The sequence below is a fragment of the Taeniopygia guttata genome, chromosome 7 (assembly GCF_048771995.1).
Source record: "Taeniopygia guttata chromosome 7, bTaeGut7.mat, whole genome shotgun sequence".
Classification (NCBI taxonomy): Eukaryota; Metazoa; Chordata; class Aves; order Passeriformes; family Estrildidae; genus Taeniopygia; species Taeniopygia guttata.
In genome coordinates, this window is record NC_133032.1 from 26,975,146 (window position 1) to 26,991,835 (window position 16,690).

At 37.2% G+C, this 16,690-nt stretch overlaps 1 protein-coding gene across 14 annotated transcripts in view; it reads right to left on the reverse strand.

The window, feature by feature from the left end:
- GULP1 (GULP PTB domain containing engulfment adaptor 1) overlaps positions 1 to 16,690 on the reverse strand; it is a 143,783-nt gene that overhangs the window by 54,745 nt on the left and 72,348 nt on the right. For all 14 annotated transcript variants that reach the window (XM_032749471.3, XM_030277873.4, XM_030277882.4 and 11 more), the window contains one exon: positions 7,397 to 7,458. In XM_032749471.3, the coding sequence (XP_032605362.1) occupies positions 7,397 to 7,458 (62 nt within the window). The remainder of the gene's footprint in view (positions 1 to 7,396; positions 7,459 to 16,690) is intronic.

Genomic DNA, 16,690 nt, shown 5'->3' on the forward strand with positions numbered 1-16,690 from the left:
TATTATGAAGAATTGCTGTTGAGAGTTGCTACAGAAAAACCTGCACATGCCTTTTCTATAAAAACAAATATATTCTACTTTCAGAACTTTTTGGATTAACACTTAAAACACATGGCTGTTCTTCATTCCAACAAACAGCTCTTCTACACCAGGAGTCATTGGGAAGAATAATATCATCATAATCTACATAAAGAACAATAAATTATACAACAAAATAATCTAAAGAATGTACCTCAATAACCTAAAAAAATGTTGGGTCTCAGGTGTTATGCTGTTCACCAATGTGCTCTATTAACCCCACCATCCACTTAAGTCTTCAATACCAGAGAAGTCAACACCACAGAATCCCCTGATGTGGATTTTCAAACTCAACCAGAACAATATACATACCTAAGAAACCCAGTCTTGTAGTAAAAGGTTACAAAAAGCTTTGAGCCAGAAAGAAGTTTACCACACATGTATAAATTATGTGCCACACAATCCAGAAGTCACATAAATTCCAGGGGTTTCACATTCCAGCCCTTCTGTGACTAATTCTAAGACAAAATAGAACAAGATTCTTGAAGCAAAATAAAATACAAGTCTTAAAATTACACCTAGGCCAAATTCTTCCCCATATCTAAGCAAAGTGAGAAACCTGGTAATACTCATGCTCCAGGAACTTTGGAATCCTAGCTCCTAAAGCTGAGCACAACCTCTGCCACCAAGAGACCAGCTCTGCATGAGCAGCAGCATTCAGCAACTCCCTATGGGCACCCCAACAGAGAAACTCTTCAGCCCTGCAGGTAAATAATGCCTTGCAGTTTCATTGTTTCCCTTAAGCTGTATTCACACTTGGAAGCTTAAACTAAGCCTGACTTCCATGGGAAAGGTTGTTAGACCAACTGCTGTGCTACTTGAAGCCTCTTAGTAAGATACAAACATCATCTTTCCTCTTAAAGCCACGGGCCAGGCAGCAATCAGTTAGACTCTTTAATTCCCAAAAACATTCCTGCATCCCTGAACATCTGACTGAGCATCCAGCTACAGCTGGCAGGGATACAGAGAGGAAGGTGTGGGACAGGCAGCATAGGAGGAATACAGATATATGTTCCAGGCATGCAGGGATGAATCTAGAAAAGCCAAACCTCATCTGGAGTTGCAAGTGGTGATGAATATAACAGAGAAGATGATGGTCAGGAAAAATGGAGCTGCACTTGTTCAGCCTGAAGGTGATGAGCTTGGTGTACACACATCAATGTGTATGCATGGCTAAGAGTCACAAGCTGCAAAAAATTACAACTAGAAATAAGGCAGAAGTCAGAGTGGTAGGGAAGATGTCCTGGAAGTGGCTGCCAAGAGGCTCTGAATCTCTGCCCTTAATGGCTTTTAAAGCTCAGTTGCAGAAGGCTCTGTTTTGTACCACCTGGCTTTGAAATAATTTCTCAGATGGGAATCAACTGGATCATGTCCAGGGGTCCCTCCAACCTATATTACACTAGATTCTTCCATTTCACTTTCCCAAAGCAAATCCTCATCCAAATGCAGGACAGCCAAGGGATAACTCCAGCTTTCAAGGATATATAGGACATTCCCCCTTCCTAAAATTGAGGTTGTTTCAAAGTCCAACAATAAACTAAATATTTTGCAGTTTTGTATTTTCAATCCAGATTATAGTTAGAAGTCATATCAATGTGTGAAATAACTGATTTTAGAACTTTCTACAAAAAAAAAATTGTCTAAAGCTCTTAAACTGTTTAAAAATATTTTTTCTCTGATGGGAGAAATGAAAACTAGACTGCTCAAAGTCAGAGATAATGATAAAGACTGTAATTAAGCAGCCAAGGTGCTAAATAAATGGATGTGATGGCAATTTATGTGAGAGAAGGAAACTGCTTGGATACAAAGGAAACTTAAAACTTGCTCAGGATAGGACATAGTTTTAGTGCTGTGGTAGATTTTACATCAGCTTCAATGTAGACAAGGGGCTCTGTCTCCATCCTGTTTTATGACATTTTTAACATCTTACTGCATTACTGAGGGAGGGACTCCAATGACTCCAGATCCTATGCTGAATGCCATTAATTGGTATGAACGATTTGTGATTCCTGCCAAGAAACTCCAGCTCCCACTACTTACTTGTGCTACAAATGTTTCATAGCTGTAACTGAAGTGATGTCACAGAGGATTCAGAAATCTCAAGGAAAGGAGAGCTTATGAAAAGCCCAAAGGATGACAAACACAATCTTAAAGAAGATGACAGCCATGGAGAAAAGATCAAGAGCTACTGGTTTGTCCTTCAGCTGAAGTTTATAAAGTATTGACAAACATGACCAGTATTTTTTATCTCACTTCACCAATTAAATTAACTCTTGTATTTTTTTTTGGTTTCCAACTGGAACCTACCACAAATATTTCACTGAAACACATACACCCTATTGTTTGTTTCCTTTTACTGAAAAAAGAAGGAATCAAAACATCATCCATTATGGTAAACTGCCTTGCATTACTATAAACAAATGGACTTTAAAGAAGAAACACTGGAATTGCTCATAAACTTGAAGGAGACCCCCACTTCTGGAGAGTAAGAGCAATGAAAACAAGTCTGTTCAGAGTACCTGTTGCAGACTTTAAATATTTTAGATTTCATTTGCATGTTTATTCATCTTTAGTATAATGAGCCCCAATTCAATGACTGTAATGTATCAGAAATAACTAAGAAGTTCAAATTTGCATTGCCTTGTAAAATTACAATTTTTTGCTTTCCTATCTCATTTGGGTATTTTCACAAAACTAACTTTTCCTGTGCTTAAACACTAAATTAATTATGAGCACATGCAAGAAATCTTGGTACTCTAATGAAAGTTAATTGGTATTAAGCTATTAATTCTAATAAATTTAAAGTAGGAAAACTCATTATTTCTCATAATTTCTACTACAGTAGAAGAGAAATTATTCTTATTTTCAACATTTTTGCACTCTGAAATATCTTGCTATATTTATACTTTTTAGCAGTGTGCTTTGTAACTCTGCTGACTTGGGAAAGCCACATACAATTTGCCATTTGACATTTTTTCATTACTTTTAATGACATAGTCATGATCAGTCTGCTGAAATGCTGACTGGGTAGAAAAAGGGAATTTCTATAGCAATAGCAAAAAAAAATTGTAGTAGAAGTGCAGTTTATGCCACAAAAATGTGGCTTTGATAACACTGTACACTAATGATAGCAAAATGTAGATATTCAAAAGACAGAACTGGACCTAGAGCCCTGCTACCATAGTGATATCATTTGACCAAAATGCCTGCTCCACAAGAGTATTATTTGCCATTCAGTGATGATAAAAAATACATGGAATAAGAAATGGCATATAGTTGAGAATCTAAATAAACTGTTTATTGTCCTACAGTGAAGAATAAGAGTTTTAGGTACTGCCAAGGGTGTTTTATTACAGATTCACATAATCATTTGGGTTGGAAAAGACCTTCCAGATCATAAAGTGTGACCATTACTAAATTCCTTTTTTCCATTGCTCATTTAAATCTAAGCTTTCAAATTAAACTACTACATCAAGAATCAAATCTGCAGCTGACAGTATAAAAAATTGAAAGTGAGTGTGAAGCAAGCATTATGCCAGTGGGCACTGCGGAGCTGTGACATCTCTTGGTGAAACACCCTCCCAAGGGTTTAAGGTGCCACCACTTGCCATGGCAAAGAGCAGCACTTCTGCCTTGTAGAAGGTCAGAGCCACTGAGCCCTGCCTTGCCAGCAGCCAACACAAACACCAGGCTGGCAAAGAACAACCTCTCCTCTGCAAAGTGGAAAGCTGGGCATATGGAAGTTTGATATAAGCCAAAAAATAAGCAAGTGACTCCACAGGGGATTACAGACACAATTACTACAAAGAGACACAGTAAACATGGTTGGTTGGTGGCAGAAAGGCACCACTCAGCTGATGACAACCACCAGCCCTTTTTTAAAGGTTGTAGTCTTATTCCATTATAATATCACAATTTGATCACTTTTGCTTTGCAGAAAGGAAGCTGGCCTCAAATCAAAAGAATTGCCTTAAGGGCAAAAGAGAGCTCTTTCTTTATGGTATAGAAAATAACAAATATCCCTTCTTAATTAAGGACCATTACAGAAAAAATTAACAGAGAGAAGTTTAGGGTTGCCTTAGAATTTTATATCTGGGTGATATTAAAACTGTCATGCCACCACATCAAAATGAGTCTGTGTTTGGTACTGCAGTATAAAAATTCTAAATTATCTTTCTGGGGGAAGAAAAAATGTGACCAATATGCTTTGTAGTGACACAGTTAAAAAAAAATATAGGAACACAAACTGATGTCAATATTCTGGCTTCACTAAACCAAGATCACATATCCAGAGCATGCTGAAGAGTGAGGAATCTTATTATGCCTTCTGCTAGACCAAGACATCAGTAAGACAAGAAGGAAAAAAAAAAAAAGGACCCAAGAAAAAACACTAAACACAAAAAAATGACAGTAACAGAACAAAAGCAAACAAAACAAAATTGAAGAGGGAAAATAAACACCCCTGTCCCCATCCCCTCCAACCCCCATAAATAAAAAACCCCAAAGCCCAAATTGTCATTTGTTTACACCATGTAAAACCATGCCAAAATCCACTCATTTCACAACAGTGAAGTAGGAATGGGTATGTTGGAAACGAGAGAGAAATTCAAGATACTTTTATACTTCAGGGCTTCCTTAGGAGACTCGTGGTTCCCAGATTTTACTTGCAGAAGAAACAACTCAGCTCATGTTTTCTTGTAAAGAGGATTATGGCCATAAATCATCCTGAGGGTGCATGTTCTAAGAGATAACATGACACTACTAATTCTCTGTTACAAAGGTCCTCTCCAATTGGTAGAGAAAAAAGGCCAGTTGTCAATATTGCAGGGTTCTTTTACTGTCCAGTTAACTTTGCTGGGATTTTTTTTAAAATAACAATCAACTCATTAACTGTGTTTTATCAATGCACCGTCTTAGGAATCAACAAAACCTCATCTTCCCCAGTAAGCTCTCCCTGTGTTCTGATCATCTCTGTTTAGTGCCAGAGAAATTATTTTTGTGTCTTATAAAGAACAGAAACCACTTTTCCGTCCACGGTAATCTGCATCCAAAAAACTGTGGAGTAGAATACAGCTCAGTTGCTCATGGACAAATAACATCTCTGGTATTACTTTCCATCAAACTGATTTGATTTTCTGAATGTGTCGTTCTTCACTCACATGATTACATTTTGAAATAAATCAGATCAAGTGTTGTCTTTTCTTCCCAACAGACATGGAAGATACATGAACTGAATGTTAGAGAATTGGAACAAATTGGGTAAAAAAATCTATGAGTCTTGCTCAATTCTTGCATTATGAAGGTTTTCTGAATCTTTTAATCATAATTTCACTACATAGTTACAAGTTATCAAATCAATGAGACATTTCACTTAAAACCCAAAACGCTGCAAACCCCAAATAAGGTACTGATAGATACATACTTTCCTCTTAATGAGAATGCTATTTGAGAACTGAGGTGGAAATATAATCTAGATTTATTATTGTTATGCCTGCATATGCCAGCTGAGTTCATAAAAGCTGTGTGAATTTATTCCAGCTGTCAATAAATAAACAGGGTAGGGAATCCCATACTTTTTACACTCCAGTTGCAGAACAGAGCAATTTTTTGCTTGCTTTGGATCAAATGACTGATGGTTCTAAATAAGATTTTTCTACTGTGATCCAAATGAAAAAATGGGTTAACTTTCTTAAAAAAGAAAAAAATAAAATAAAACCAAAACCCAAGATATGTGGTATTAAAATTTCAGTTTCCTACAAGTGTTCTGGCAGACCTTGGAGGTCACCACAAAGGTGGAGGAGGCCCTGGAATAAACAACAAACAGGAACAGAACTGGAGAGGACACTTTGGCACATATCAGCCTAAATAAGCGGAAAGATATTTTGGACCAAGAGTCTTCCTAACCAGGCTGAGAGCAACTTCCTTTAGATTGGAATTCTTCATTCTTTTCTTCTGCTCCAGAAGCTGCTGATTCTGTTGTTTCTACAGTTACCACCATCTTAGCACCATCCTCTTTATTCTAATTCTTTTTCTGCACAGCTGCACTGACACCTACTCACCAGATCTGCTCTTGGGCAAGACAATGAAACGTGGAAGATGAGAGAGGTTTCTTTTTTCTCTCAAAGGCCAGAAATTAACAGACATTGTTCAGGGCTTCGAAAAAACTCACGGCTTCAGCTTGCTCTTAAAACAGCTGGCACAGTCACCACAGCAAGTAATCCTCCCTCACAAGAAGCGCAATGTAAAGCCAAGGTGTCTGGCAAGGCTATTCAGTTAAATGGTAATACAGCCTTTGGACAAGAATCCAGTTGGAAAACACACAGAACAAAAACACATTCAAAACCTGGCAACCGTGAGAATGAGACTCCACTTCCCACTACAATCTCTTGTTCACTCTGTGGCAATGCTAAGCAAAAGAAAATTGCAAATAAAAAAACAGGGAACACTCACGTAGAAACCTGAGTCCTGGCCCATGAAGAAAATATTTATATATATATACACATATAGATAAAAAAATGATACTAAGAATTTTCACATTGATTTTTTTATTAAGATTATCTTAAGAAAGGTTTTTATATTAAGAAATACCAATCATAAGAGAACATCATGCAGAACAGCCCACAATAGAATTTTATTGAATTATACTCCCAGTTTGAGCAAATAATTGCAGATTATTCAGTTTACTCTGAGTTATGCGGATGGCTGCATAGTCTTTCCTCCTTTTAGCAAACTATCTTCTAAACTGGTATTTAGGTAAGCATTTATGAACCTTTAGGTTCTAAGGTATTTAGGTAAGATGCATTTCCTGTCAAGGGATGTCATTAGATAAATTGAACCATTACTTATATAACTTATCTCACTGTAATTGGGATAAGAAAATAAAAGTAATTTTGCAAAAATACCATTCTTGTTCTACCACATTTCTTGAGTACTTGACATTTCAGTATATCCAGCAGAAAGGGTTGTCACTCATTGCCTTTGATATTGTTCAAAATAAGTTTGTTCCATTAGTTTTAATAATATTCTAAGCATGCAGCCTGATGTTAAATTCCTTTGCACTCAAAACTTCCATCCATTTACAAAAACATCAACAAGTAGAGAAGGAATACTAGCATTCTTTCCAGCAAACCATAGCTCACAACAAGAATCAACTGCCCATAAAAACAGAACATTTTCACCTGCAAAACAGACATTTACTAAGTTTGTCTTCATTATTTCATCTGGCAAATCTATGTTTCTGCAATTTTCAAGTTAAAAACAAGATTGAATGTGCTGTGTTCTAAAGGTATGAGGAGAAAATAACTTCATATTTTCTTACCTTTGCATTATAGGGAATATAATGCTTTGATAAGGCTTCAGGAGTGTGCATCCATGTTTTGTCTACAGAAAAGCAAAATAAAAGAAGCACTGAATATAATATTCAATTGTTATTGTAAGTATAATAGTATCTCTGTGGAAAAGGGCAACAATCATCCTCTTTACTTGAAAAATTAGCTGTCTGAAGTAGTTAGAGGGGCTGGAGGGAAAGATCTCACACCTTCCCAAACACTTAGGAGAAAGAATCTGCTTCTTAATGTTGGGCACACTTCCTATTTTAAACTTGGTTTTCTGTAAGAACTGCAACTTCTCCCCAAAATGTATTAATTGGTGTGAGGCTGTTTGCTGGTTCTGTCTCAGATCAGGATTTCCTGCATCCTGCTAAAGCACTGACTGCATCTTGTGCATCTAATGATGCTTTTTTGATGAATTATGTGCTTTTTCTGAAGAATTATCAAGACATTACAGGGGCAAACAAAAAATTATGCAAGCTGTAACTGACAGAAGAAAGCTCTAATCCTTATAAAAGGAAAAGGATGAGCATCAGATTCATAAGTTTTAGATCTGATTTATAAGTTCAGATCATCTGTAATTTTTCCTTACACATGCTAAACAAATTTGCATATTCACCCTTTAACTTTCCTATTACAAGACTGTTTTATTCTCTTTTCCTGCTGCATAGACAAAATTCTGTAATTTGTCAAATACATATTCTCTTCATATTTTAATGGCCTTTTGAATGTTCTATGCAATTTAAGATGGAATTCCAGAATTCCATATGTTAAGCAAAAACTTCTTTTTATTACAATCCTAAAAACAAATTTTCAAGGTTTTCTCATTTGAGATCATTTAAGAAAACAAAAATGTTCAAAAATGCTAATTTGCATTACCATACATTTGGGAGAATCTATAACTCTAACGTTTTATACTACATATATTTAACATCTAGTAGTATTTTCTAACTTGAGACTATGCTGGATTAAATGAGCATCAATTAAAGTCAGAAATCTGGAACTTTATTGAGTTAAGTAACAGAATAACAGCTTAAAGCAAAATTCTACCCTTGGATATTCACAATTACATTTGCCTTTATAGGGAGTTGCAGTCACAGTAATTACTAACTTTTTTGTAAGTTACACTTAAGGACAATAAAATTCTGTTCACTTCAAACTGTTGAAGAGCAAAAGCTGTGACATTGAGTGACACTAAAGCAATAATTAAATATTTTAGAGCATGGAAAAGCAAGAAAACCATCTAACAAGATATTCACCAGTCACCACAGTAACAGGATCAGAACTACAAAGCCGGGAGAATTCTTTTTTCCCTTAGCAAATTTTATTCTAGATGGCAGCAATGTTCAGCTCCATTACTGAAGAGTGATATTATCACTTCTTAATTAAGGAAGAATGATTTGTCCATTCAGCAGCACCCAGGAGAAAGATTAAAGTGGCTCTTCCTTTTAACCGTGGTTCAAGATTGGACTGCCGGAACCAAGAAATCATTTCCCAGAATATTTTAACTCCTGAAACCTGATCTCTACTTTAACATAATATCAAAGGCTGATGTTATCTGAAAGTGCAAAATAACCATCCCAGTGAATTTGTGAGTCAGGCCAGGTAGACTAAAGGCTGTCAGGCCAGGAGCTGATCTGAAGCCCAGCCAAGCAGCTGGGCACCGAGCTCGCTGGCAAGGCCAGGCAGGGGACAGGTGGCACTCAGGACGGGACTGCTCACTGCCCCAGCCTGCCCCGTGAACACCTGCACAGGGCCAATTTCAACTCCTGCAGGTGCAGTCACATTGCTAATACTAAAGGTTAATTTACCTAGTTTCTTCACAATATTGTTTACTAGCTTCAGTAGGGATACAGTCATATTTATACACTGAAGGAAAACCTAGTAAAAATAGAGCACTGAACTTCCTGAGGAAATTGCAATAGTTCTCCACTGATTTAATGCCCAGTACCACCACAAACGAGAGACAGAGCTGTAGCTTCTAAAGCAAATTTTACAAGCAGACAAGTGGCTAGACATGTACCATCATAATGAACTATTCCTTGCAAATATTTCTTCCTCCCTTCTACCCATCAGGGCAAATTCAAATCTGAAAAAACTGTTATTTCGTTTGGGAGTTAAGTGTGAAATGCTGGTCTTAATTCAGCATGAGGTAATCTTTCCGATTTTATTATTATGTAGAAAGCTTTACTTAAAATGTTTCTGTGAAATCATCAAGTTGCCTAACAAAGTAACGTGACAGAGATTCCAGCAAGGAAATAACACTGCTAGGCAAGTGCTGCTGTAACTGTTGGTACCCCTAACTGGGAGGAAGATCAGGAAATATGGACAGGTGCTCTCAGCTCAAAATGAAATCAGTAACTTAACGAAGTACCAAAAGACACCTGGTTCCAGGAGTCTTGTGCCTGGTTAAAATAGTCCAACACTCAGATGTAGATCCACAGACACTGTGACATGGTACTGAAGATTTCCGCTGACAACGGAAGTCCATTTCTCAGAGGCAAGCAATCATTACTTGATTGGTGATATTTTGGAAAGAGAGCTCTTAATGCTAAACTAAATCAATACAAGGCAAAACTCAAGCTGATAGCAAAGACCTGCTAAAAATCATGCAAGCCATTATGGGGTAGTTTTTTAACCAGCATTGCCTTCTGAAGTGCAAGGTCTGATTATGGACTTACACCACCCTCAGCAGCTGTTTGAAATACTGCTTAGAATTAGTTTGATTTCACAGCAGTTGAGAAAGACCACATTCAGACATTTTGCATGCAATAAAACAGAAAAAACATGAAAAAAGAAAACCAATAAAAGACATATTGGTCTAATATCTGATAGAGATATGGCTTTTGGTTTGCATGATCCCTCACCTAATTTAATTTTTTAAGAGTTTTCACAGATTAAAACTTAATTATTCATTCTGAAGCTACAAGCAAAATATGAACCCCTACAATGAAAACCACAGTTCATATTATTTTATTAGTTACACAGAAAAAGTTCTAGACACTCCCCAGCTAAATAAAACAGTAGGTCTTAAAGAAAGGGCTGAAAGCCCAGATAAAACCAAACCTGACAACCTGCCTTTAATGTTAACAGTAAGAGAAAGTGAAAGGACTCAAGCTGTTACACTGGGTGAAAACCACAGTTATTTTAGATCTTGAAGTTCTTAATCCAGGTTGCCTTAGAGTTCACATTAAAGTTCTAAAAGGCACTCAGTTGTTTTTTGAGAATTATGAGGTTTTGAGAATTATGAGTTTGAGCCATTCAGAGTCCAATGAAACCTACACTTAGATTTTATTGGTAGGTGGGAGAAATTCTGAGTATGTGGTGGCTTAGCAAAATTCACTGGCACTGAGTGGAACAAGAGCTGTGAGAAAGGGTCACCACTGTGATTTCAAGGGCGTGGGGTAAACCACCACCCTGATTAGCCAGGACTGGCAATCCTGTGTGGAGCCTCTCCACAACACCTCAGCATGTGCACAGTGTGCTCAGTGCGTGACACAGGCACAAAGAGCCCCTGGAGCAGCAGCACTGTCCAGTTTTTAAAGGGAATTTGACTTGAGTGAGAGCTTCTCAGGTTTTGTTCCCTGCCAAAACCCACCAGTCTGATAAGAGAAAATGGCATCAAGTTAACAACTGGAAACACAAGGGTCTGACAGACTGAATTGCAAGGGTGGAGGTGGGAGCTGGGCACTTCCATGGGCAGAGGGGTAATGCTGATCAGAATTGAGTTTTCTCTCTTTTCTCACCTGCCTGAACCATGCCAGCCCCTTACCACTGAAAAGGGGAGGTTTCTTTCCAAAGTGCATCTCACACCTGCTGGGTCCCGGGTGTGAGCGAGGGTAGAGGGACAAATGTGTGCAAAAGTCCTTGTTCCCTAGCCTGTGCAGCCAAAGAAGAAGTCTGGAATGTGTAGGATCGAGTTCTCAAGGTTGTTTATTTTATCTCAGCTACAACATTCTTTCTCTGACCTGCTGAGGTCCATTCAGAAAGGAGGCCATGGCATTCTGCCTGTCCCTTCGGGCAGAGTTTACATTTTCTATCAAAAATTACATACAGTCTCTTTACAATAACGTGCCAGTACCTATCATCTATATTAGACAGTGTGTCTCTACCTTAGACCAGTAGAAAGTTTCACCATCACACCAAGACATGGAGGACAAGAAGAAGGGGAAGAAGGTCAGGACACACCCAAATTCCTCCATCTTGACCCCCCTGAAGTACATTCTAAAAACCCCAAAATTCTCCTTTTTCACCCTGTGTTAATCCAAATATCACACTACTCAAACCCCTGTGGCTTGTAATTCCTCATACAGAGTTGGCAGCTTTTTCCACGTGCTAAAATCAAAACCACAGATGTTTTTGAACTTCATACCAAGGTCTCCAAGTCCCCTGCCAGGGTCTCGAGACAGCCAGGGCGGCCAGAGGGATGTCCTGGACTCCGGCAGCAATCAACCTGGGGACTTCATCAAGGGCCCCAAACAACTGGGCTGCACTCAGGGGAGGATGGCATTAGGTTGGATAACAGCACAGCTGACCATTTATCTACCAAAAAGGAAAGTGCTGGCAGCACCAAGAGATTGCTCTCCCTTTGATATTAATTTCTCTGCAAGTTAGTGCTCTAAGAGATTGTAAAATGGCATTTTCATAGTGCAGCTTCAGTTAACTGCCTCCCTAAAGCCCACTGTCATTAGTAATTCATTGACATTAAGTAACAATTATTAATTAATGTTTCTAAAGTGTTTACCAAAGCATATTAGACCTAGTGGCCATTCATTTAATATAATGAACAGAGATGGGCTCTGATTTTAACTTTTTCATTGTCAGTGCCACAATGAAAACACAATAATTTCTAAAAGGTAGAAAATAAAGCCTTTATTCTTTACTGGATTAATATCTTTTCCCATTGATGAATGCTTTTATTGCTAACAGCAAAAATCTTGGAACTGTCTTTTCTTCCTGCTTTACAAAACTTGGTATGACAAAGATATTTTTTGTGACAATCAGCCTAATAAGAGTCTCCTGAAGAAGAGATCATCCTAAGAGATCCATAATACATCTGAGTATTACTGTCTCAGGAACAAACAGCTCACTTGCTTCAGTGTATGTACACAAGTACTCTCTGTTTCATTATTCCCAGATTATCTATTCTTCTGTAACGAAATAAAACCTTCACAACAGCACATGAAATAACTGCCACCCTGTTAAATAATTTCCTTTATTCTGACTGCAGTAGAAACAAGCAGGTGCTCATAAAACCTCCCTTATGCTGGTCAGACAGCAAGGGAGAATCTTGATCACTGCAGGTAACACATGGATGGATAGGCTGGGGCCTGAGACTTAATGCTTGGCCCCAGAGTTCTCATCAGAATGTAACAACAAAATATTACTAACAAACAAGTCTACCCATATTATTGCATTGTTCAGAAGCAGCATTTGCTCCAGCCACCTTCTAGAGCAACGACTGAGTGAAGTTCGGGTGTCTGATACCAATTTATTAGTGTTATTAACAGATTACTAGGACTAAACAAATTAATTTATGAGTCAGAGCCTTCCCTACAAACATACAGAGCAAAATGCTCATCAATACACATAGCTTTAAAACAGTTACTTTTGTTATTTTGTTGTTCTTTCCCCCAAACATAAGATCTGCTTTGGATGCATATTTACTCTTTCTGGCCAAGAAAAGAGCCATATCTCCCTAGAACAGAGTGAACTTGGCAGAATGCTTTGCCTGTGTCCTTCTCCCCTAATATTTAGGCCTCATAAATGGTTTTAAACAGCTGATTGCTATAATTCCAAAATGGTTTCACAGAATGCTGGGTTGGCATAATTACAAAATGAAAATAAGCCTGGTATTTGCATTTCCTCAACAGTAACATCCACTGCATCGCTTACACATTTTATACTATATGTTTTTGAGATATGGATGTTAATATGTAAGTTTTGACAATTAAGGAAAATAGGATGAAAGTGTTAATGCAACCAACCAGTGATTAGCAAATCTTAGCTGTTGCACTTTTGATTTATTGATGTTAAGAACTTATAATAAATTCATATTCCTAAACCAAAGGGGGAAAAAAACAAGAAAAATAAATCTGAACTATTTAGCCCATACCTCTTATGTTCTCTAGTTACAACAAGAGCTCCACTATCTTACATAAAAGCTTCCATTTGAAGTCAAAAAGAGATTACTGTCATAACATAATTTAAGTGATCACACTTTCCAAGTTTTCACTAAGATATATAGTGAATACTATCTATCTTAGTATTATATAGTGAATACTATATATCTCCAACTCCATATTCCACTTTTGTAGTCTTGTTGTAGAAAAAGTTCAGTGAACTATTCCAGTATTACTATAAATAAATTTGGAGGGGTATCAATTAAACTTGTAAAAATGTTTAAAAAGCAAAATTTTGAAGACTTTCTTGTCATAATGTTAAAGAACATTATGTAAATAGGTAAAAACAAAGTAAAAGGAGTATAAATTACAATCGCCATACATAATTAAAACAGAATTTTAATTTTCCAATTCCAGAACACTGAAATAATGTGATATAAAAGTTTAAGTGGAGCTTTCTTTAAAATTTGAACTGGAAGAAGAAGAAAGGAGTTTGAGCAACCGCTGAGAGCAACTAAAATATGCATATCTGTAGCTTCCTCTTGCTTATGTACCTATGGTACATCCTTTTATGTCCCAAAAGGATTTGATTTCACAAAGCAACGTTTTCCTGAGTGATCTATTTTGGGATGCTCTCTGCAACTTTCAAACATAGGACAAATTCTTATGAAATCAAGTAGCCATTGTGATTCCTAACAAGGTCTGGTTGTTACACCCCTAATTTATTTCACACAGGATAAGGTATTTTACCTTTAACTAGATACCAGTAATTTCACAGAGTACCTGTGTAACTCAAGTATTTAGGCTGTGGCTGTGTCAATTTTGACAGGGTAGAAGCCATAAAGCTCCTGTGCTGTTCCCATTGCAAAGCCAGTATCTGTGCCTCTGGTTCTGCAGCACACCTGTCTTCTGGAAAGGAGTTCCTGAGATTTGGGAGAAGTAACAAAAGTTATTGCTGTAAATGTCACTGCTAACCTGCCTAGAATATTGCTTACAGCAGGCAAGAGATAAGATCAGTTCTGCAACACCTTTTTGAAGATAACGCAGATAAAATAAGCAACAGGAAATCATCCTCCTATTCTTATGGAACCTGAGAGAAAACAAAAATCAGGCTCAGCTGCACAGAGCCAGGAATCCTTCAGAGAAGGTTTCCAGAGCATACTCCTCATCTGTATGCCTCCTCTGAAGACATACTGTAACCTTTTTTTGTCCTAAACAATTAGAGCTGAACCTTTTGCTTTCAGAATGGGAATTTACTACCATAAATATGTGTCCAGTTGCATACAAATGTTTACAAACACAAAGGGTCAGACTGAGCACAGCCCTGTCCCACCAAAAGAAGAGCATTGGGTCCTTGCCAATTGAAGGTGGAAACCCTGCAGCTCTCCTTGCTGCTGCACTGGAATGGGTGCTGCCACAGCCTAAGGAGAGCAATAGTACAAATAATACTTCAAAAAACAGAGTCAGAAATCAATACAAAAAAGGGACTTAGACACTGAATATTGGTTTTCCTCATAACCCCACATTTAGAAAGACCAGGAACAGTAACTGGAATACATATGACTTCTTTGTGGAGGTGTTATAGAATTATTCAATGATTTTTGTGTAAAGACCTGCTGAATACAGAAGTATTTGTTATATGAAAAAAGCACCCTCATTTCCTCCCATCCTTCACTCCTGAAAAAATTTTGTTCAAGGAAATCCTATAAACATCAAGCAGCAGCTTTTTTGGCAGTAGGGGCAGAAGAAGAGATTTAGACCTAGGTTTGGTTTGTTGGGTTGTTGGTTTTGTTTTTCTTTTTTTCCCCTTTCTCCCTTGTTAGGTGAATGCACTTATGAAAGGATAAAGTGCAACCACAAGAATATCTGAAGACCACAGCGAGGAAGTCTGTGGCTGCTTACATTCCTTTAAAACTATCTGCGTATATCCTCTTCATGTGTTTTATCATTACTCTTTATGTGGAAGTCCAGCACACACTAGGCCATTTGCTTAAACCACTTATGTGAAATAGATTCTGACTAAATAGCAAATAGATTTACTTTAGGACTACACTTATCCCCATCACTATTTTGGCCCTTCACCTATTGTCTTCTTATTAAGAGATAAAATATAAAACAAAATATTTTTCATCTCTGGAATGCAGCATATGTTCATAATAAAAATAAAGATCATATTGTAGGCAGTCCATTCACATAAAAGGAGCATCCTATAATCTTTGATTGCAGTTCTTTATGTGTCAGCCCCTGCCCATTAAATGCACCTGTCTACACTTTCATAAATAAGACTCATAAAAAGCCATTTCACAGAAATATCATTGCTGAAATTTATGATTGAAAACAGGTAATTACTATACTATATTCTATTTAGCATTATAAAGGCCATCTACATCTCAGGAGCTGGTAATTGGCAGTAATTATCTACCTTATTAACTGCTATCCTATGGGAAAAAAACCAGAAAATTTAGATTTCCTCATACATTGAACTTCATGTCATATGAAAACTAAGGCTGACATTCTTTATGTCTTTATGGATGAAGGAGGACCATTGGAGCAGAATAAAGAAAAAAACTAAATTCAACTTCTACATCCTGCACAACCTCACCCATTCCAGCCATTGTAATTCAGTAGACATGTGTATCTACATTTTTAGCACTGTTTTGTGTCACTCAAAAAGCTTAAATCTTTTTCTCTCAGAGGGTTTGGATTACAGTCATTGCTTATTTATATGTGTCTCTGTTTGGAAGGAACAGTAGTTTTCTCTCACATTTCTGATGAGGCAAAAGCCAGGAAATTCTAGTTATTTTTTCCTTACTTATATGTACCAGTTCTTATACTAGCAGCTTTGAATAGAAGGATGCAGGATCAGTAAAATGTGCTAAATTAGTTTACGTGAGGCAACCCATTTCACTAAAATAATAAGCAAAACAAACGCCCCATAGTTAATGTTTTCTATTTTGTTTATGCAAATAAATCTCATCACAAAATCAAGTCTAAATTAAGAACAAGTAATTTAGTTTAGATACAAATACGCTTAGAATGAGAAAAATTTACATAACAGTATAGCATTTAGAGAGATCTCTTACAGGAGAATTACATTAATATCCCTAAGCTACTTGAAAGAGTGACTGAATTTATCAAAATGCAAACATATCTCAAACTGAG